Source organism: Podarcis tiliguerta (assembly GCF_965153285.1).
Source record: "Podarcis tiliguerta genome assembly, chromosome: 1".
Lineage (NCBI taxonomy): Eukaryota > Metazoa > Chordata > Lepidosauria > Squamata > Lacertidae > Podarcis > Podarcis tiliguerta.
In genome coordinates this window covers 14,088,126-14,110,337 of record NC_139534.1, presented here as the reverse complement: position 1 = coordinate 14,110,337, position 22,212 = coordinate 14,088,126, and the positions used below count along the sequence as shown (strand labels likewise).

At 43.8% G+C, this 22,212-nt stretch overlaps 1 protein-coding gene across 14 annotated transcripts in view; it reads right to left on the bottom strand.

Annotated features, from left to right (window-relative positions):
- Positions 1 to 22,212, bottom strand: part of ANKRD44 (ankyrin repeat domain 44) — a 158,686-nt gene that overhangs the window by 39,631 nt on the left and 96,843 nt on the right. For 7 of the 14 annotated variants that reach the window (XM_083406986.1, XM_083406981.1, XM_083406975.1 and 4 more), the window contains exons 8-14: positions 21,128 to 21,340; positions 19,099 to 19,177; positions 16,829 to 16,943; positions 14,229 to 14,311; positions 8,226 to 8,289; positions 5,710 to 5,778; positions 3,455 to 3,595 (exon numbers count right to left, since the gene is read on the bottom strand). In XM_083406986.1, the coding sequence (XP_083263112.1) occupies positions 3,455 to 3,595; positions 5,710 to 5,778; positions 8,226 to 8,289; positions 14,229 to 14,311; positions 16,829 to 16,943; positions 19,099 to 19,177; positions 21,128 to 21,340 (764 nt within the window). Of the gene's footprint in view, positions 1 to 3,454; positions 3,596 to 5,709; positions 5,779 to 8,225; positions 8,344 to 14,228; positions 14,312 to 16,828; positions 16,944 to 19,098; positions 19,178 to 21,127; positions 21,341 to 22,212 lie in introns of all 14 variants that reach the window. The other 7 variants (XM_083406979.1, XM_083406984.1, XM_083406976.1 and 4 more) reach the window with 1 other exon arrangement.

Sequence of the window (22,212 nt, the reverse complement as noted above, 5' to 3'; positions counted from 1 at the left end):
TTTTGCAAAATTATTGTCACAGGGCAGATGTTACTGTCATGTTGGCTGTAACTGCCTGCACAACTGTTTCAATACCTCCAGGTCTTTTTGGACCGCAGTTCCTATCAACTTCTGCCTGCATAGCCAATGGTCAGGGATGAAAGGAGCTGTAATCCAGCAACTCCTGTCTGGAGAAATATGTGTCTCCTAGAAATGTAACATCTATCCTATATCAACCACTTTAAACTGATGTTTCACTGAGGTTCCTGGGCTAGATGCACCATGGGTTTGATTCCCTATGGTTGCTTTTGTATTCTTCATGTTTAACCGAGATCTACCTAATCTACCACTGGTGGACTCGTTCCTGGCTTTTTCCATTCTTAAAGAAGATTCACAAAACAAGAAAGTTAAACTCTATGGCAGCTCATGATGCCACTAGCAACAAACCTGTTCTAACTAGACTCTTCCCTGGGAGTTCAGAATGTTCCTGTTCTTAAAATAGAATGGAAGAAATGAGGACTTGGGGTTTATCACCATTAAAATATGAATGCATTCTGTTTCATTAGCAGAAATCCTGAATGCGGCCCAAAAGCATTTCCTCATACATAATTGGCTCCCTGTCCAGGAATATCGTTAACGAATCAGGTCAGTAGAAATGAGAAGCCTGGTATGTCCATTTTAATAAAGAGAGACAAAAGAGGAAAAGGCACAAAAAGTTCAGCACTCCTATTTTCAGAATTGTTTCTCCACAAGGTCTGGTCTTCTCTCTTAAGCACCCAGTGCTGTTTGTGGCATTTGCCACTTCAGTAGTTGGTAAGAACCTTATTCGTTATTAAATTTATATCCCACCTTTCCTCCCAAAGATTCTAGGGCAGCAAACAACAGATGATAAAAGTATAGAAACATATAAAAAGTATATCCAATACAATGCAGAAATATCTCAACTGAAAAGGTCTGTTGAAAGAGGAAGATCTTCATCAGGCGCCAAAATGACAAAAGAGGTGGTGCCTATCTAATATTTAAGGGAAGTGAATTCCAAAGGGTTGATGCCACAAAACTAAAAGCAGCAAACACTTGAACCATACCATTCACTCAACCACAGTGGAATGTTTTAAATGCCTGAGGAAAGAATTCTGCCACAATATATACCTTAACATTTTAAGACCACTTAAAATATTTCTGTTTTCAAACCCTTGACTGGAGAAAAATGACTATGTCCGGTTTGTAAGGCCCATCGCAACTTGCTCCCCCCTTTTTTACAGCTGTACCTAAAACATTTTACAATGCCCCCATGTAGGTGGCATGCACAGGTATAGCGCACACTGATGTTTTCAGGTATGTGTGTCGGACATTTACATGTGCCATGGAACTGGGATTGGTACCAATACTTGCTGTATGGAGCCAATTTTAAAGAGCATTAATCATATCCTTTCCTTTCCCCCCCTAAAAATATTTTCTGTCTCTACATCATGGAAATCTATTCCATCAGGTATCACCCCACCCCCTTTTCTTTCTTTGATATTCATAGGCAGTTCAGATAGATCCATTCCTTTGGCATAGCTTTTGAGATTATCTTTGCTGGAGACTTTAAGCACGGGGTACGTCCCCAGCTGCTATGGAATCTGTAGCAAGTTAGGTAGAAAGGAATCATGTTACGATGACTTGTGGGTTACAGGAAGAGAGATTATAATCAAATCCTCTGGTACCAATGCAGGCTAAAGGTAAAGGTAAAGGTACCCCTGCCCGTACGGGCCAGTGTTGACAGACTCTAGGGTTGTGCGCCCATCTTACTCAAGAGGCAGGGAGCCAGCGCTGTCCGGAGACACTTCCAGGTCACGTGGCCAGCGTGACATCACTGCTCTGGCGAGCCAGAGCCGCACACGGAAACGCCGTTTACCTTCCCGCTAGTAAGCGGTCCCTATTTATCTACTTGCACCCGGGAGTGCTTTCGAACTGCTAGGTTGGCAGGCGCTGGGACCGAACAACAGGAGCGCACCCCGCCGCGGGGATTCGAACCACCGACCTTTCGATCGGCAAGCCCTAGGCGCTGAGGCTTTTACCCACAGCGCCACCCGCGTGGCGGGCAATGCAGGCTACAAAGGTACAAATTCACCCAGCTGTGACTATTATATGTGGTAAATTTAACACACATACACAAGGAGGAAGAGAATTCAGGCAGATCTACACCAACTGTTTAAAGCACATCCAATGCATGTTTAGAGCACATGACACCCCCCCCCAAAGAATCCTGGGAACTGTAGTATACTAAGGTTGCTGCAAATGGTAGACCTGTGAGGGGAAAACTACAGTTCCCATAATTCTTTGAGAGAAGCCACGTGCTTCAAATGTGAGTTGGATGTGCTTTAAACGTGTGGAGTGGACCTGCCCTCAGTCGTTGGGCCAGGAGATTTGAGGAAGAGCAGTATTATGGGAATATTTTAATTTCTGCCACAGTGCAAGGTTCCTGCCGAATCCTTCTGCCATCTCTTGAGTGCATGGATATGATGGGGCCCTATGACAGAATAGTCTCAATGCCTCCCTTCATGCATGTTTAAGCTGATATTTCTGTATCTCCAGGTATACAAAAAAAGTTCTGAATTGCAATGGGTTCTTAGAATCAGAACCACAGGATTGTAGGGTTGGAAAGGACCGTGAGGGTCACCTAGGAATTTATGGCCTGAAGCAGGGCTCGAATACCTGAATGATCAAATGACTGGATCATCTTTGCTGCCACACACTTGTGGCCCTTTGTGTTCTCTCCTTTTGAGAAGAGCAGCCATATACCGCAAACCCACCTACACTTTTACATCAGGAGGACAGAAACTTGAGGAACGGCATCACAGCAACATTACCATAGGGAGAAAACATCTACAGTGCTCCTCTCCAGTAAACAGAGTCCCTCTCGTTTCTGTCTGCATGAAAAAAGGTCCTATGTAACTTAGGACCTGGTTTTGCCAAAAGGCTCATGAAATCTAAAATGGCTGTGTGAGGAACTAACCTCAAGAGGGAACAAATCTATGGAAAGATGGTATTAGAAAGAAGTGAGGTAATTTTAATCTGTTTAGACAGCATGAAAAGTGAGGCGATTTCAATTTGTTTTAGCATTTTAACTTTTGTATGTATGGTTGCGATTTTTCTCCCTCGGTTTTATCATTTTATCTCTTTTGTAAACCGCTTTGAAGGTTTTTTACAATCAAGCGGTGTCTAAATTTTATGAAACGAATAAATAAATAAAGTCCAAGCTGCTGCATTTGCAGATACGACGGCAACTTGAAGGGAACTGTGAGGCTTCTTAATACACAGAGGACATAAGTTATTCAAAGTAATCAAAGTAGCTGAATGCATTCATGAAGGGGAAGGGTTCTTTTGGTTCTGGGAGTATTTTTTCTGAAATAAGACTGTTGTCTAAAGAGACCAGAAATGACACTGGCTTAGCACTGAAGTTGAAACAAGGAATGCAAATAGGCTTGTTTACTTTCTGTCCATGTCTGAGGCAGCAGCATAGTGTAAAGCCGTCCGTCCCCAGTCATCTGTTTCGTTAATATTGGCCCCCGTGGTCACCAGCGTCTCCATACATTGGAAATGACAATTTGCAGCTGCGTAGTGCAGAGGTGTCCTGAAAAATAAATAGAAACGAATTAGCTCAGACACTACCTTGAGTAACGGCATGTGTTACGTTAACTGCTCCTGACAGCAACATTACTATAGGGGGAACCCATTTCGAGGTCACAATAGCAGCTATTTAATTGGATGCAGAACATATTCTTCCTCCTGTGGTGAAGATTAGAAGTAGGCGTTTGGGAAATGCAAAAGACCATGGGCTGCGGAGGGGGGTGGGGAGTATGGAGAGAAGAATTGAACAAACAGAGGGATGTGGAATGTTATTCACAAAAAACCCACTAAAAACAAGGAAGAAACAAGGAACACTCCTGAAAGGGAGGAGGGAGGATAGGGAGAAATAATGATGATTCTTCTCCTACGCTGTGCCTGTGAATTCCCTTTATAGGTTTTGCACCTGCAATACGCCAACTCTATAAGGGCATTCCAGAGTTGGTCTCCTCTCTATCTTGTTGAGGAGGTAAACATTATTTTCAGCACCTGTGCATTCACTGAGAGGGGAGCACCGTCCTGCTTAGTTCTGTACAGTGGTACCTCAGGTTACAAGACGCTTCAGGTTACAGGCGCTTCAGGTTACAGACTCCACTAACCCAGAAATAGTACCTCGGGTTAAGAACTTTGCTTCAGGATGAGAACAGAAATCGCGTGGCGGCAGCGGGAGGCCCCATTAGCTAAAATGGTGCTTCAGGTTAAGAACAGTTTCAGGTTAAGAACGGACCTCCAGAACGAATTAAGTTCTTAACCCGAGGTACCACTGTACTCACCATAATAACAACTGCAGCTCCAGGAGCTTTCTCTGTGGTGGAGGCAGAGAACCTGTGGCCCTCCTCCTAGAGGCGGGTTTGTAACCCAGAACCTCCGGGAGGCCATGGGTTTTCCATCCCTGCCCTATGAAGCCTTTCTTCACTGTGACTTTTTGTTAGCTTTTTCAACAAAGCTTGCCCTCTTACTTTGCTGCTTGACTGAGGGCAGGAGCTTAGCCATCATCTCCACCAAGACTTGTGAAAAGTATACCTTACATCCAGAAACACATATAAGCAGTGCTTTTTTCTAAAAAAAAATTAAATGTTTAGGGGTACTCTAATTTTCCTACTCATACTGAAATACTGCCCCTCAATGAGGCCAAACTTAGATTCACAAAATGTTTAGGCATATGCATACCCCTGCGTACCCTCCCCCCACCCCACCCCCAAGAAAAAAAGCACTGAATGTAAGGTTAGGGAACACTGGTTATACGTACGCTTGGCAATATTTTTAAAAAATTATTGCTGCTCGATGACGTCTTTATACATTGGCACATTAATGCAGTTGGGGGCAAAAGCAAAGCAAAAATTGCTTATTTTTTATTTATCAAATCTATATCCCAACCTTCCTCCGGAAGGAGCCCGGAGAAGCAAACAGATACACAATTTAAGAGCAGAAACATTATAAACCAGTTAAAGCATTCAAAAAACTATTGCAGTCAAAAGTACTCTAAAAGCCGTTGCAGTTAAAAGCATTCAAGAATCCAAACTGTATTGGGAAAGAAAGAGGAAAGAATAAGCCATTGGTGGCAGGTGATTTTTTTTAAATAGAAAGAACAAAAATCTATTTTATGGGTTCAGTGTAGACTGCACCTGTATTTTTTAGCATTACACTTGAGGCAGCAATATACTACAGGGGATGCCTTTTTCCTGTCCTGTTCAGGTGGAGATTTAAATAAGGGGCAGCCCCACAGCAACGTATAACCACTGCCACCATCTGTCTCAGTTTCTCATTCTCATCCTCTCATGCTCACACTTCAGCCTATCAAAAATAACCTAAAACTTCAGGAGGGAGGGAGGGGCGGAAAAAACCCAGTGCTACGAAATCAGGACCGTGCTACGTACTCAGCGCCCTTAGACAGATTTGAGATCTGGATGCAGAAGCCCAATGTTTGTCTGTGGCATTCTAGATCTGAGCAGAAATATGCCAGCATCAGGAATTGTGTTATGTAGCTTTCATCAAGGGTCGAGTTTTAGAAGTCAAGGATGAGCTTCCTTTAGTTTTGTCTGTTATACTCATGTATTGTTAAGGCTAAAGTTCTTGTCTTTCATTTTTATTTTTTTTAAAAAAGTACGGTAAATTACAAACCTTCCATGTTTGTCTTTTTTATTGAAATCTGCTCCGCTGCTCTGCAAGAGTTTTACACAATCAACGTTACTGAAAAGACAAAGAAAGGAAGAGAATGCATGAACTGAAATAAAACAGACACTTCGCATTGATGGAGGGGCAGGGAGTTTCTCCATTAACAGTTCGGGTTCTGGGAAGAACCAGCTAGGATAAGCAATCTAAGCAAGAACAACTGAAAGAACAATTTGTAAATATCTCTTCTGTCCACACAGAAATCCTTGGGATACCTTCTGAATTAGCCAGCATAGTCCTATTCAGGCAAATGGTACCAGGAACATGTGAAGGTAGCCATGCTCCTTTGACAACACCACACATGCCGGCTACGCCTCTGGTGGATGAGTGATCATAGGCAGTCTGATGGGAGCCATGAATAATTCTTCCAAAGGACTGGGAGCCCCAGTTAACCTACTTTAAGTCATAATACCTGCCACTGAATAAACCAATGTGATTTTCTTCAGAGCATATAACAAAGGACTGCTTTAAATTAATCTATACAAATTTAACCCCAACCATTTAATCGGAAAGAACCACTGCAGCCAATTCATTTCAAAATTTTGTTAAGACATTAAAGGTATGATCTATCAAGAAGTTCTCCTTCACAACTCTCACTGTGGTCAAGAAATCACAGTCCCCATTCATTGTTGCAAGTTTATTATGTGCAGGAGAACTTCCTTCAATGTGGGAGGTGCCTTCAGTTTGCTAAATGGGTATCTCATGCAGTGCCCTCCAGATGACTGCAACTGCCATCATCGCATACCATTCACTGGCGTTGTAAGACCAGCATTTGGGGAGCAGTATGTTGGCTCCCCCAGTATTGACGTTTGTTGGATGCAGGACTTATTATGAATGAAAGAGCTGGAATTAAGCTGACATTCTTTTTCAATCGGTCTGTCTCTTAAACATCAGAACTGTACCAAGCCCCTTAAAAGCTGTTGCCTGTTTAGCCTCTTTCATGCTAAAACCTAAGTCCTGATATGCACAAATGTGGGAACGGTGGAAGTTAAGACTTGTTTTACGGCTAGCCTTTGATACAAGGGGAGGGCACAGTCTGTTAAAATGAAAGATTACAGGATGAGGATTGCTTTCCCCTCTTTCTGGCAACTTGCCTTCCAGGATGGCAATTTAGTTATTTGGCCTGCATGAAAAAAGAACAAAGTGTTCACTTCTTTGAGCTGGTCTGGCCTGGATAAGACAGGACAAAAAAAAATCTGCTCAGGCAGAAGAGGTAGTAAACAACCATCTAGTGCAACTTGTGCCCTCTAACACAAGGCCACTTATTATTAACTCAATCCAGGTTTAAATCAACGTTTAGGGTATTTAAGTATGGTATAGCAGAGGGCCCAGGTTAAAATATAGTTCCTTGTCTAACGCAGTAGACATAGTAGACATGCTAGGTCTCACATAGATCAGGTCACAGTGGCAACTCCCTTGTCATGGAAGAAGTAGCTACAGTCATACCTCTGCGAATGTCCGCCCCTTCGATAGTCCATTTCGGCGGACGTCCGCAGCAAACCCAGAAGTACTGGAATGTGTTACTTTCGGGTTTGCTGCTTAGCGCATGCGTAGAAGCGCAAAACTGCTCCACGCGCACGTCCAGAGCAATGCTCTGTCTAGCGACTCTTTCGTCGAGCGTCTGGGGCTCCAGAATGGATACCGGACGCTCGACGTGGTACCACTGTACTGTTCCCCACTGAGAGAGAAAAACGATGTATTAAATTAGCAGCCTGCTGAGAAGCAATGTATTCTATGCTGTGGTTTAGGATTACAGTGGTACCTCGGGTTACATACGCTTCAGGTTACATACGCTTCAGGTTACAGACTCCGCTAACCCAGAAATAGTGCTTCAGGTTAAGAACTTTGCTTCAGGATGAGAACAGAAATCGTGCTCCGGCAGCGCGAGGCCCCATTAGCTAAAGTGGTGCTTCAGGTTAAGAACAGTTTCAGGTTAAGAATGGACCTCCGGAATGAATTAAGTACTTAACCCGAGGTACCACTGTACAGGATATGGTGCCCTCTTTTCTGCAAGTGGCATGTATGGACAAATGGGGAAGGGAGAAAATGGAATTCCATGTAGGCCTCGGATCTTTTAATTTAATGCTGCTCCCACAAAACCCAATTTATTGTGAGGGCCACACGATTCATTTGCAAGATGAAGCTTTGCAGATGGGATTTCCTAAATGATAAACCACAGCAATCACATGAGTGCTGGAGAATACAATGACTCAGAAGAGGAGGGAAGACTCAAATGAGGGCTGAGCAAGCTATGATAGAAGTGTGGTGTTTGCTTAAACAGGCACAGAGTTTATTTTTCCCTCAAGTATGAGTTTGAATGCGTGAAACACAAAATACCAATCCTCGGAAACAACGTTTTTATGCAGTCTTTCGCTATTCCTTATTTGGAACCATTTTTTTTTGCGGAGAGGCCACAGAACTGAAATTATATATAACTTGGCAGTTACGATTTCAAAACCACTTACCCTCCTGCAGCAGCGGCATGGAGGCACGTTCTTCCAAATTTATCTGGGGTGTCTATTTCAAAGCCTGCAGACAGCACGTGCTCATTACTAAACATGGATACTATGCTATACTTTTGTCCTAGTTAAACCGCAAGAAACATTGCAGAGACAGAAAAATCAGTTAGTCAGAAAAAAAAACCCCAACAACACAAAAATTAGAGAATGCAGACACAACTGTAGTCAGCAAGAGGTTGTCATGGAAACGGACAGGGGCTGCTCAAGCTTGGCAGCTGCATAAAGAAGAACCGTAAAGTCAGAAAGAATCTATTTTCACATTCAGCCCTGTGCTATATAAGTATTTAAATCATGCAGCAGGCATTTATGAGGCAGATTGCTATCGAGAGTACTGACAGCAGGGCACGAAGGCAGAAAGCTCTGCAAAGGAAACAAGGGAGTCACAGAGATTGCCTCAGCAGGCCTCAAATAGGATTTTTATTTATTGATGGCTTCAGATTCTGTGCCGGGAGGGAGGGAGGGGAGAGAAAGGGTGACTTTCTAGGAAAACGCGAACGCTTTATATGGAAAACAGCAAAAGTTTATTGAAGCAAGGGCACGGTAAAAAATTCACCGTTGAGTTGTGGAGTGGATGGATATTCTTTGGGAAAGGGGTTGCGATTATTTTTCCCTAAGGGTGCATACGGACAGTACATTCTCACAGATGTGGAAATATTTCTGTCTGCCTTGTTCTGTGCACCATGCGCATGGGTTTATTTATTTATTTCCTATTGTTGGGAGAAAGCTTTTTGTCCTTCTTTACTCCTTGGAAAGGGTGTTTGTGTGTTTGTTTGTTTGTTTGTGTGTTTGTTTGTTTGTTTTTTGAGGAGGTACCTAATAAAAATCCCAAACACAGCTCAATTGGTGCTACTGTGGAAAAAAGATGGTACGTTTTTCCTGTTACTGTCCTTGCCACCCCAATAACTCACACATCACACAGAATTTTTTGTTTAAGATTTTTGGCATAATTTTGGCCACAACTTTATTGAAATACAAATTTGTGAGTGGTTGCTTAGGCATTGGTTGCGACTATCTGCCCCCACCATGGGGGCCAGACTGACATTCCGCACGATGCGAAAGTCAGAATGGGGGAATACACTTGGGGGTAGCGACGGAGCAGGGAACCTGCCCTCACCCCAAATGCAACCAGGAGCTCTGGCCCGAGCCCCCTTGACAGAGTGGACAAGCAATAGTTAGCCCCCAATTCCTTTAACGGAAACCCTTGCAGCAGCAGCACTAGAGGGGCAGGCACTCAACCTCCCAAGGGCAGGCACTCAACCACTGCCCCTCAACCAACCAAACCATAAACCAATGCCTAACCGCAACCTTACAAGTTGTGACGATTTGCTACGCAGTAGGCAAAAACCAAATGGCCCCAGCCAATCAGCCAGAAGGACAAAATTCCTACCAGGCCCCTGCCCCAAGAGCAGACGACCCCATGACAGGCATAGCAAGGTCAAAGCGAACAACCCTAATTCTAGGGGCGGGGGGACGGGCAATCCGATGCACGGGCGAAAAGAGGAAGCCCTAGCCTCGTGCAAGGAGTTTTAGCATTTCTGGCTGTCAATCAACAAATGGCAACATTAACTTCTTCCCAACAACAAGGGAAGCCCCAATCACATCAGTGGCCAACAAACAATTAGCCCGCCCCCAACTTTGGAGTGTCCTGGTGGCCCCCACTGCAACATGTGCTCTCCATGAAGGAGAACACGCTTTGCCATATTATATAAATATGATGAGCGGACAATTCCCTCTTATGCCTGAGCAGTTTTGGAACTATTTTTGGAAAAGTTGTAAACTGATTTTTTATTTTAATTTAAGTTTAGTAGAAGACTAGTGATTCCTCAGTGATCGGGGTGGGGGGAGGGCAGTAAAAGGCTACACCCAAGCACAATAATAATCATACTACTGTTACCACCTCTATAAAGAATACAGTAGTACAGTTGTACAACATATGTTTTGCATCCCAAAAAAGACTCCTGTTTGTAAACCGCTTTGAGGGTTTTTTGTTGTTGTTGTTTTTACAATCAAGTGATGTATAGATTTTATGAAATAAATAAACACATCCTGGAGAGCCACTGTCAATCAGTGTAGAAACTATTAAGCTACATGACCCAAAAGCCTGTGTCAGTATAAGGCAGCTTCTATGCTTCTGAGTCACCTATGGGCTCATCCACACTTTCGCTTGCCCGGCCACTTTCCCACAGGGAAACCTTAAACAGCTTAAAAGCCTTCAATAGCTCAGGATACCTGAAGTACCGCATCTCCTCATATAAACCATCTTAATCTGAAGCCCTTCTTCGTGTACCTCCTCGTCCGCATGTGGCCCAGAGGGTGACAACATGACCTTCTCTGTGGTGGCTCCCCGTTTGCGGAATGCTCTCCCCCAGGGAGATTCGAATGGCACCTTCATTATATATATTTCAGGCGCCAGGCGAAGGCATTCCTCTTCAACTAGGCCTTTGGCAGATTAATATTCCACAGCCTTTTAAATGGCTCTGTAGTAAGGGCGAGGGGAGGTTATTATTTGGCTGCTTGGCTTTACTTATTTACTCGTCTTTATCCTGTATTTTATCCTGTGAAGCGCCCTGAGATATTATGGATGAAGGACGGTATATAACAACGACAAACCTAAAAGATGGTTAGAAATTATGATATATGTAAACTGCTAAAGATGAAGTAAAATGAAAATCAGATAGGTGGGACTTGGGGAAGCCCACTTAACAATGTTTAGAAAAATAAGGATATGACAAGAATTTGTTCGTATTGTTTGTCTTTTCTGTTTGTGTTTTTTATTTGTGTTATAAAATGAATATTTTTTTTGGGGGGGGGGATAAGAAACCTGCTCTTTACCACTGAATTGGAGCAAACATCAATACGGTAGAACGACGTTTGCTCCGATTCAGCATTTGAGTGGGTCTCCCTGAGGAAAGTAGGGAAGAGATATGGAGAGGTGCAATTCTAAGCCATATTTCTAATACTCTTGCACTACTCTCCTAAATTTGGAGGTGCAGCTGCCCAGCTACGCTCTGCCGGTGTGGTTCGCTCTAGTATTGGTGGTCTTGAAATTAAGCGGACAGCTGGGCTGCTAAAAATGCAAGGACAAGGAGTGAGAGTGGTTTATCCTCCCTCAGCGCAGCAGCTTTAAAAAGGAACAGTCAAGTCATAGTGGTGGCCTCTTCAGAGAAAGGCAAGCTGCCATTGTACCTCAAATTAAACAAAGCACTTCTATCCATGCTTAGGAAGCGGGGACGTAAATGATTAATGCTGACAAGTTTCTAACCATACACTGAACAACACGTGGGGCATTTTAAACGACACGTTTTTCCCCCAGAGGGAAGGGAAGCTCCGTTTTTGTAACGCAGGGGTTGTTCCCACATTACAAAATGGCCTACTTCCCCAATATTTTCGCCACCGGAAAATGTAGAACACCCGTGGCCTAGTCACAAGGAAGGAGAGGCCGCTGTCTGTGCAAACGTTTCGGGTGTGGAGCTGGACGAAACTATGTCTGATCACATTTCCGTGGCACCAACTTTCTGTATGCGAAGCCAGTAGGGTGGCTTCGTAAGCGTGGCTTCTGGTTTTTGAAAGGGCTGTCAGAAATAAAAGCCTGAATGGCAGTTCACGATGCCATTTCCACACCAGTTACTGAACCTTCACATTCAGAAGCAATGCCCTTAGCAATGCCCTAACCAAGGCTGCCTTCACATGTCTTTTAAAGAGAAGATAGCTGTTTATTTCCTTCACATCCACAGGGCGGGTGCCACTACCAAGAAGGCCCTCTGTCTGGTTCCCTGTAACCTCACTTCTCGCAGTGAGGGAACCGCCAGAAGGCCCTCGGCACTGGATCTCAGTGTCCGGGCTGAACGATGGGGGTGGAGACGCTCCTTCAGGCATACTGGACCGAGGCCGTTTAGGGCTTTAAAGGTCAGCACCAACACTTTGAATTGTGCTCGGAAATGTACTGGGAGCCAATGCAGATCTCTCAGGACCGGTGTTATGTGGTCCCGGTGGCCCCTCCCAGTCACCAGTCTAGCTGCCACATTCTGGATTAATTGCAGTTTCCGGGTCACCTTCAAAGTTAGCCCCACGTAGAGCGCATTGCTCTCTTCTCCATTCCATTTAAATTTGCAGCCAAGTGCAAAAAGCAGGAAACAAAACTAAGATTCAAGAACTATTTAGATTGGCAAGAGGGGTTCAGTTGTTTTAGTAATTTTGAGGAGAAGGAGTAGTACGTTGGGGGAGGGGGAGCTGAAAATGGTGCGGCATCTGAAGCTGCAGACCGAGATGTGGGGAGCCAACACATGAAGACACCACTAGTGCTAATGCTAATGAAGGAATTTTGTTAGACGTGGTAGAAAGGTGGGATATTGGCTTGGGATAGTTGGGGCATTTTTAATAAAATTTAACCAAGTCACTGCTTCTATTACTGGCCTCCACTCACACATCAAAACTGATGGCGATGGATTTGGTTCCCACCCAATGCATTTGAGCTTAAGACTCTTGATTTATACAGTCAGGGACATTAAAACTGGTACAACACAAGGTTTCTATATCCTTTTAGCCAACTTCATCTATAAATAATATTAATATTATATAAATAATATGGATTATAATATTTCTGAGTTCTTATACATGCAGAAGATAATAATAAAAACTATTACATCCAAATTAGGAATCTAAAATATGATAAAGCGCTTAAAAAAAAAAAAAAAAGGCAGCAAGGGAAAACCAATTTCCTAATCTTACAATGCACCAAAGTTTTATCATTCACTCTGAAAATACAAGAGCAACATGATCCTATACTTGTCTGCTAAGGTGCTGAGAGTTGTTAAAGGTAAAGGTACCCCTGCCCATACGGGCCAGTCGTGTCCGACTCTAGGGTTGTGCGCCCATCTCACTTAAGAGGCCGGGGGCCAGGGCTGTCCGGAGACACTTCCGGGTCACGTGGCCAGCGTGACAAAGCTGCATCTGACGAGCCAGCGCAGCACACGGAAACGCCGTTTACCTTCCCGCCAGTAAGCGGTCCCTATTTATCTACTTGCACCCGGGGGTGCTTTCGAACTGCTAGGTTGGCAGGCACTGGGACCGAGCAACGGGAGCGCACCCCGCTGCGGGGATTCGAACCGCCGACCTTTCGATCGGCAAGTCCTAGGCACTGAGGTTTTACCCACAGCCCCACCCGCGTCCCGCTGAGAGTTGGTAGGAGACCCCTAACTCCCCTCACTGAGCTGTGATTCCCAGAATTCTCTTTGGAGAAGGACTGATTATTAAGCCACTCTGATAATTATAGCTCTGTGAGGGGAACCGGGTCTCCTAACAACTCTCAGGCACCCTGAACAAACTACAATGCCCAGAATTCTTGGGGGGGGGGGAGCCATGACTGTTTCAAGTGGTATGATACTGCTTTAGATGTGAAGTGCAGGTGGGGCCTAAATCCAGTGAGATTTACTTTCAGATTATGTGGATGCAGAATTGAAATCCAAGCCTTGGATCCCAAGTTGCTGTTCCATTGGAGGTTTCCAAGGGCAGGGCAGGAGGATAGCAATTTTTTCCCAATTTCTCCTTCTCCTTGCAGCATGCCACCACACTCTTAGAGCAGGGTCTTCCAACCCTATGGCGCAGATTTTCAGGCTACTGCAGGGTGAAGTCTTGAAAATTGCTTCCCCCGCCCTCCCCACTTCCACCACCAGGAACATACCATAGAAAAAAAGTTCCTAATTCCCTATGGCCATCAGGGAAGAAAAAAGCATACATTGTGCGTCAGACACAAGCAGTACAAATGATAGGAATTCATACGCATGCACATAGGTAGGGGTTTGCACAAATAAGCACATGCAGCTAGCGCCACAAACATGAAACAGGAAATGAAGCCTTTAGATTTTCGTAACATGAGCGCACAACGCTAACCAAAAGAAGGCAGCTCACTTGCAATGTTAACTGAGCTTTGCATTTGCTTCATTTGCTTACCTGATGACAGCAACTTCCTACAGCAGTCGGCATGAGCATTTAGTGCTGCCAAGTGTAAGGGGAACATTCTGTGGACACCGCATCTGAAAAACACAAAGGAACCTCTGTGCAAATTCTTTCAGAAAGAAATCAGGCGGAGCCATCTCAAAGTTGTTGTTTTTTTAATCTACTCAAGAGGGAAGTTATTTAAGTGTTGGCTGTCATCTCAGGGAAACCTAGGCAAATTCAACAGTCAGGGAGTAGGAGTCAACTAAATAGTTGTGCCAGAACTAAAACAACCAGAATTTGTCCCTTGACATGCCCCCCTACTGTCCTCGAATCTGCTCTGGAGGGTCAGGGGAATCCCCAGAAGAGATTTAGGGGGTGCACTGGAGGAGGAGAGGGGGGAGATTATTCTAATATACAATCTGGAATCCTTGCCTGGACAGAATGATCTGCTTAATGCTAGGTTGAATGCAGCAAACAAGCACCGTGAGTTTCCTAATGGTGCCTTATTAGGCTCTGAGTTTAATAGACCACTTTCATGCTAACACAACTCCTAGCAAGAAGCTTGCCATATCAAGCACTTCGAAATCTCTGTGACACACAAATATGAGGCCAGACAGGCTGGCAAAACCATTGCATTAATCTGCAGAGCATTTTCCATATGTTGCAAAAAATAAATAAAGGGTCCAACGCAGCTTCTGTCTTCTGATAGACCAGCTATTGCATAATTTCTGTCTACAGCCTAAAAATATTCCCATCTGAATATAAACCGGTCTTTCTCCTGCAACGCTACACCAAGGATAAGCTGATGACCCAGCTGTCCACGTCTTGATTTTATCCCATAACCCTTTATAACACGTAACTATCTTAATTAATGGCCTTCTGCTTTGTTTTCTGCTCATTCCACAGCAAAATCCCTACTGCTCGGCATCTACTTAGAAGATCACAATAGGATCTTGACAAATGGGTGTCTCAGAATTTCATTCTAGATCCCTGGCAACTAATTTCCTTCTATAATGGCTGTCTTTCCAATACTTCCAAGCCGGCTTTTCACTTCACTGGGCATTTCAGCCACTGACAGAGGTGTTTTATTTGATCAACCTACAGGTCACTGAAGCGTGTAATAGAAATTTTGAGCAGATAACCCAGATTGCTCAACCTAGTTTTCATGCCGGCGTTCTTCTCTCCTTTTTTTTTTTTTTACCTTAAACACTTAGAAAAGGAGTAGATTGAAATTTTGTAAAGGAAGAAGCCAAAAAGGTTGCAGTTCTCAAAATGGTCATCTCCCGACCCACCTCGCCTCTAAATCTATATAGAGCAACGATCTAAACACTATATAATTTTCCGTTTCCCACTGCAAATAGAAGCATAAAAAGTTCTTAAACTGTGCGATCCAAAAGACAGTGACATAACTACATTAGCTTTGCAAATGTTATATATAATCCATAGGTAGGCAAACTAAGTCCCAGGAGCCGGAGTCCGCCCAAACGCCTTCTAAATCTGGCCCGTGGACAGTCCGGGAATCAGCATGTTTTTACATGAGTAGAATGTGTCCTTTTATTTAAAATGCATCTCTGGGTTATTTGTGGGGCCTAGGAATTTGTTATTATTATTTTTTTCAAAATATAGTCCAGCCCCCCCACAAGGTCCGAGCTAACAGTGGAAGTGGACCGGCTCCCTGCTGAAAAAGTTTGCTGACCCCTGATATAATCCAACCAAAGTTAAATACCCATTTTAATTCACAGTGGTTTCAGTAAAGATAGTTAAGCATATGCTGTTCTGTCCCTGCTGTAGTTTTATCAACATTTACTTGGGATCAGCCAGGAATTAGGTATCTTAAAAAACAAGAATTTGCAACCGCGGAATCCATATGGTTACATGTTGAATGAGCACTTATGTGCTAGCACAGGGGTCAGCAACCTTTTTCAGCCATGGGCTGGTCCACTGTCCCTCAGACCATGTGGGGGGCCGGACTATATATATATATATATATATATATATATATATATGGGGGGGGGGGGGAATGAACAAATTCCTATGCCTCACAAATAACCCAGAGATGCATTTTAAATAAAAGCACACATTTTACTTGTGTCAAAACACCAGGCAGGCCCCACAAATAGCCTGGAGATGCATTTTAAATAAAAGGACACTTTCTACTCATATAAAAACACACTGATTCCCGGACCATCCACAGGTTGCCTACCCATGCTCTAGAGAGATTAATAAAACCAAAAATCTAGGAAGTATTTTCCAATGATTTATTGGTAAACATAGATCCTATATTCTAGGGCAGGAGTCAGCAAACGTTTTCAGCAGGGGGCCGGTCCACTGTCCCTCAGACCATGTGGGGGGCCGGACTATATTGGGGGGGGGGATGAATTCCTATGCCCCACAAATAACCCACAGATGCATTTTAAATAAAAGCACAAATTCTACTCATATAAAAACACGCTGACTCCCGCACCATCCACAGGCCGGATTGAGATGGCGATTGGGCCGCATCTGGCCCCCGGGCCTTAGGTTGCCTACCCCTGTGCTAGCATATTCACAACAAACCTTATACAGTCAGTCATTGCCAAACCTCCAAAAAATGTGTTTCTTCAGCAACTTACCTGGCAGCATCAGCTCCACTGGTTATTAGGGTGTTAATCAAAAGCTCGTGTCCATATCTTGCAGCCACATGGAGAGGTGTGTTGCCATCCTTATCAACACAGTCAATTTCACCTCCTGGAAATGACGTTTTTAACACAGAAATAAGGATCAAGTGCAATTCAGCTACCAAAGATTTCACATTACTCACTAGGAATATAGGTCAGCATTTCCCAACCTTGGGCCTCCAGCTGTTTTTGGACTACAACTCCCATAATCCTCAGCTAGCAAGACCAGTGGTCAGGGATGATGGGAATTGTAGTTCGAAAACAGCTGGAGGCCCAAGGCTGGGAAACACTGATATAGGTCACTCATCAAGCCACCAGCCTGAAGAGATGATGCAAGTTATTTTAAGTCTTCTCACTAGTCACAATATAAACTATTTCGGGGGCAGGGTAAGCTAGGCATTAGGCATTAGCTGTGCACTCACTGTGTTCCTACAGCAGAAATAATGACTGAGTGTGTGATGTGATATTGCACAGGCTCACCTGAAAATTATTGCCATGCAATTGTGAAAGTTTACTTAATAATTCCCCTCTTGCTCATATAAATAGGGCAAATATATCTGTTCAACTTCAGAGCATTTAATAATCTCTTTAGATAGAAAGCTAACATACTTTTAATGACATATGCTAAGTTTTGAATGCAGTTAGCAAGTTCACCTCTAGCTCTGTCTTGAAACTTTCTAGGTAAGAGTTCTTCTTTTGTGGAAGTTATTTAGCTCAGTGTGTGTGTGTGTGTGTGTGTGTGTGTGTGTATCACATCTCTACCAAATAGGCTGAAATATTTTATTCACGTTGCTTCTCCAATACATTGGTAGCACATCTTATGCTACATTATAATACAACAACAACAGCGTTCTACTCACCAGTAAAGGATGCTATAAAATTTCTTTTTCAGATTTAGGCAAAATTAACATCTAGATTTTTTGTCTTGAATTTTCTTTGCCAGAAAATATTTTTTGAGGGCAGAACTAGATATGATGGCTTTAATCTAAACCCCCAATCTACCACGGAGGGCACCAAGTCTGGGGAAGCTGACCTACATTGTCGATATATATCATAAAACTTTTTCTTTATCATGCCCCTCGGCAGCTCTGTCAGATGACGAACTGACAAAATTAGAAAGAACCACCTCCATCATCTGGTTTATCTATGGCCAAGCCTGCATACAAGTAAACAATCAGGCAATAACACTCCCATACCTGGGTGTACTCTCTTGTTAAACTGACTCCGATTGGCCTGTACTGACTGTATTGATTCACAACTGTTAAGAGGAAGTGGCAAGATAAAGCAAAGCAGCAGGTAGAAGATTGCTAGAATTACTCAGCTGGGAAGGGCTTATGCTCTGTATTAGAAAATAAGACTGCATGTCATCGCCTACGAATGGAAAGCATTCCACAGTCTGCTGCTGATAAATGGTCACAACAACACAATCCAATATACAGTCATTCTACTAATCTGTGGCATGCCCTACCCCAACAATATAATTATTATTATTATTATTATTATTATTATTATTATTATTATTATTATTTATACCCCGTCCATCTGGCTGGGTTTCCCCAGCCACTCTGGGCGGCTTCCAATAAAACACTAAAATACAATAACCTATTAAAGATTAAAAGCTTCCCTATACAGGGCTGCCTTCAGATGTCTTCTAAAAGTTTGATAGTTATTTTTCTCTTTGACATCTGGTGGGAGGGTGTTCCACAGGGCGGGTGCCACTACCGAGAAGGCCCTCTGCCTGGTTCCCTGTAACTTGGCTTCTCGCAGTGAGGGAACTGCCAGAAGGCCCTCGGTGCTGGACCTCAGTGTCCGGGTAGAACGATAGGGAGCCACCAGCTCTTTCTTAATTCAGGATGGAAGTCAAAACTTGGTTGCTCACTAGGGTTTTTAGTGTGATCTTATATATGTCTACTCAGAATTATGCCTCATTGAATTCAATTCACCAGTAAGTATATATAAGGTTACTTTTGTAATGTGATGATTTAGCTGCTTTGAGGTTTGAATTGTAAAAGGCTTGTTTGAAAAACTTATAAGCTGAAGATCATTCAATCTTATCTGCAGCTTCTGCTGTCTTTTGGCTGATCTGATTTGAGCTGGGAGGGAGTTGTACACCGCTCTGAAAACTTTTGCAGAAAAGCAACTTATAAATAAATTCAAATTAATTGAAACTCAATGAATCCACCCCCCCATTAATGCTTTCTTTGAATCAGGAAGAACCTTCTTACCATTCTGAATGAGCGTTTGAGACCGCGTAAACCTCCCATGCACGGCTGTCATGTGCAATGGACTCTTCCCATCTTTACTCTGTCAAAAACAAAACAAAATGCCCCAAACTGACCGCTGCCATTTGACCACAATTCAGTTTAATCATAAGCACGGGATTGCAAGGTGTCCTGAAATGTTACGAGTTGTTAGTAAATCCGGCCATTCAGCTTTGACCACCTAAACCAGGCTCCTTCAACCTCAGATGTTTTGAGACTACAATTCCCATCATCCATGACCACTGGTCCTGCTAGCTAGGGATCATGGGAGTTGTAGGCCAAAAACATCTGGAGAGCCGAGTTTGAGGAAGCCTGTCCTATACTTACTATAAGTTTGGAAGTGAAAGTGAGCCACCCAAAAGTAAGATAGCGGTTTCATCCAGAGGCCTTCCTAGGTGTGCAGAAAACACATAAGTTTGTGTTTTACTTTATTTTTAAATTAAAGGCACCACTCAAATGGTATTGTGTGCTTCTAGGACCTACAGAACGTTGAGGGCGCAGAGGTATTTCCTGGAAAGAACCCTCACCTTTGCTGTGAGGGAGAATACCGCAGCTACGCTAAAATCCTGGATTTCTCCATTGTTTTCTACAGGCAGCTCTCACTTCTACCCAAAAGGGATAAAAAGAATCACAAGCTGGGCAAACTATGTGAATCTATCAGCTACAACTGACTGAATCCTGGAAAGACAGAGGGGCTGTGGGTGGGTGGTTCTCAAGTCTGGATAATTGGTCAATTCCCTACTTTAGTTAAGGTCATATTCCCCTTAGAAGAAGGAGGTTCCTAATCCCCTCTCTTTCACTACAGACCCCTGTGACCTCAGTAGCTAGGAGTGCCTTTCCCCAGCTTTGGCCAGAAAGAAAACTACGGCTGTTTCTGGACCAGGATGACCTCACCACAGTCATCCACGCGATGGCAATCTTCAGGCTAGATTACTGCAATGTGATCTAAGTGGGGTTGTGCTTGAGGTTAGTCCATAAGCTGCAGCTGGTACAAAATGCAGGGGCTCAACTGCTCACTGGAGCAGAATATCACCAACATGTCACCCCACTGTTGAAAGAATCGCATGGTCTGCTAATGAACTACCGGGCTAAGCACAAAGTGCTGGTTTGGGTGTATTTACGGATACAAGTGAGGTGTAGCGGATGGGAAGCATGGAGAAAGGGGACGGTCTGTGCATGAGAAAAACAGGCAGCTTCAGACATGAACTGCCCCACTGGCGTGGATGGGATACCATGGACGTAAAAACATAAAATGCAGAGAGGTGTGGATGATGGTGTGACTATCCCATATTCTGTTAAAAGTGGAATGAGAAGGAAATGCAATACAGTGGTGCCTCGCAAGACGAAATTAATTCGTTCCGCGAGTTTTTTCGTAGAGCGAGTTTTTTCGTCTTGCGAAGCACCACGGCGGGGAGGGGTGGGGAGAAGCAGGGCAGCTGCCGCAGCCGGTACCTTGGACTCACCCGCGCCTTGTGGCCACCGCGCGACGCGGCTGCTGGAGGGCGGCGGGGCTCAGGAGCGCGACTCCGGCTGCAACGCTGGCTGCTGGCGGCAACGGCTCTCTCAGAGGAGCGCGCGAGGGCGGTGGGCAGCGGCGCGAGGCAGCCGGAAGGTCGGCCATCAGCCGGAAGGTTGGAGGGAGCCGGAGGAGCCGTCAGCCGGAAGGTGGGAGGGAGCCGGAGGAGCGGGGAAGCGAGCGAGCGTGCGTGCGTGCAGTGACCGTCGCTATGACAGGAGAGGCAGGGCTGTTTCGTCTAGCGAAGCAAGCCCTTTGGAAAATCCGTCTTGCGAAGCACCTCAGAAAACGAAAAACCCTTTCGTCTAGCGAGTTTTTCGTCTTCCGAGGCATTCGTCTTGCGGGGTACCACTGTATGTGGAAGCATCTCAAGAGGTAGCCAACAGTTGCCTCTGGGCTTCTGCTTCCATTTTCACCCAGTTTGCAGAAAACAAGTTCAGGCAATTAAAACCAAAGGTGTGAAATCTATTGCTTTACCTGAATGTTAACATCTGCTCCATTATTCACTAACAATTCCAGACAAAGAGCTCCGTGTGTAGAAGCAGCAGCAAAATGCAGGGGAGTGAATCCACTGTTATTAGGTTGGTTGACATTAGCTCCATAGTCAATCAGCTCGTTAGCCACAGAATCCTGCCCGTTATAACAAGCGATATGAAGTGCAGTATTTCCGTAGACGTTCATTTCATCAATCTGCAACAAAACAAGGCCAATTTAATTAAATTACAGACATCAGCTCCCTGGCCTTGCCTAACCCACCGCTGACTGCATCTTGACATAGCAGGAGAGTTCCAGGACATGATTTTTTACTGTATGTGAGAGATTTCATTGACAAAAATATTCCAGTAAATAGCAATTAATTAGGTATGTAGTTCCCTTTAGACAAGAGAAAGAGAGAGAGAGTTCCCTGTGGAAAATAATAAATAAATGTAGCTATGAACTAGAAAGCTTTTAACTAGACCCATAAATAGGGGGTGGAGGAGGAGGGTTTTTTCCTCTTCAAAATTTATGTGAAATGACAGTGAAGAATAACAACCCTTAAGTCTTGAAAATTTTCTAAGTGGAAGAAAGCATTATTTCAAGAAAATAGGAAACCAACACTAGGAAATAGGAAAATCACACTACGAAATAAATGTGATAATTGTAAAGAACTTACTTTGCTAGGGGTGTCAAGTCCCATTGTTCTAGTTTATTTCCAAATGAGACAATTAAACTTTAATGCCCCTAACAAGGAAATATTTGTTTTGAAACCTCTCTCTCTCTTTTTATTCGAACCTTTTATTTCATGATGCGACTTTTAAAACAAAATCCATTGTGTTGCTTATCTTTTTTGATGGAACGTGTGTCTTCAATGTTTTGATGGAAATCATCAAGGAGAATCTTTAGACTGCCTGATCTTTTCTGGCATTCAATATAAATTTCGAAGAAAAATAATTAGAAAAAAAGAGGTTTCCCTGTCCTCACACTTCATCTAGGTTAAAGAACTCTAACTCATTGCTGAATAGATCTACTTTGTCAGATAAGGGAATGACACTGCAAAATATGGAAAAAGTCTGCCCATTAAC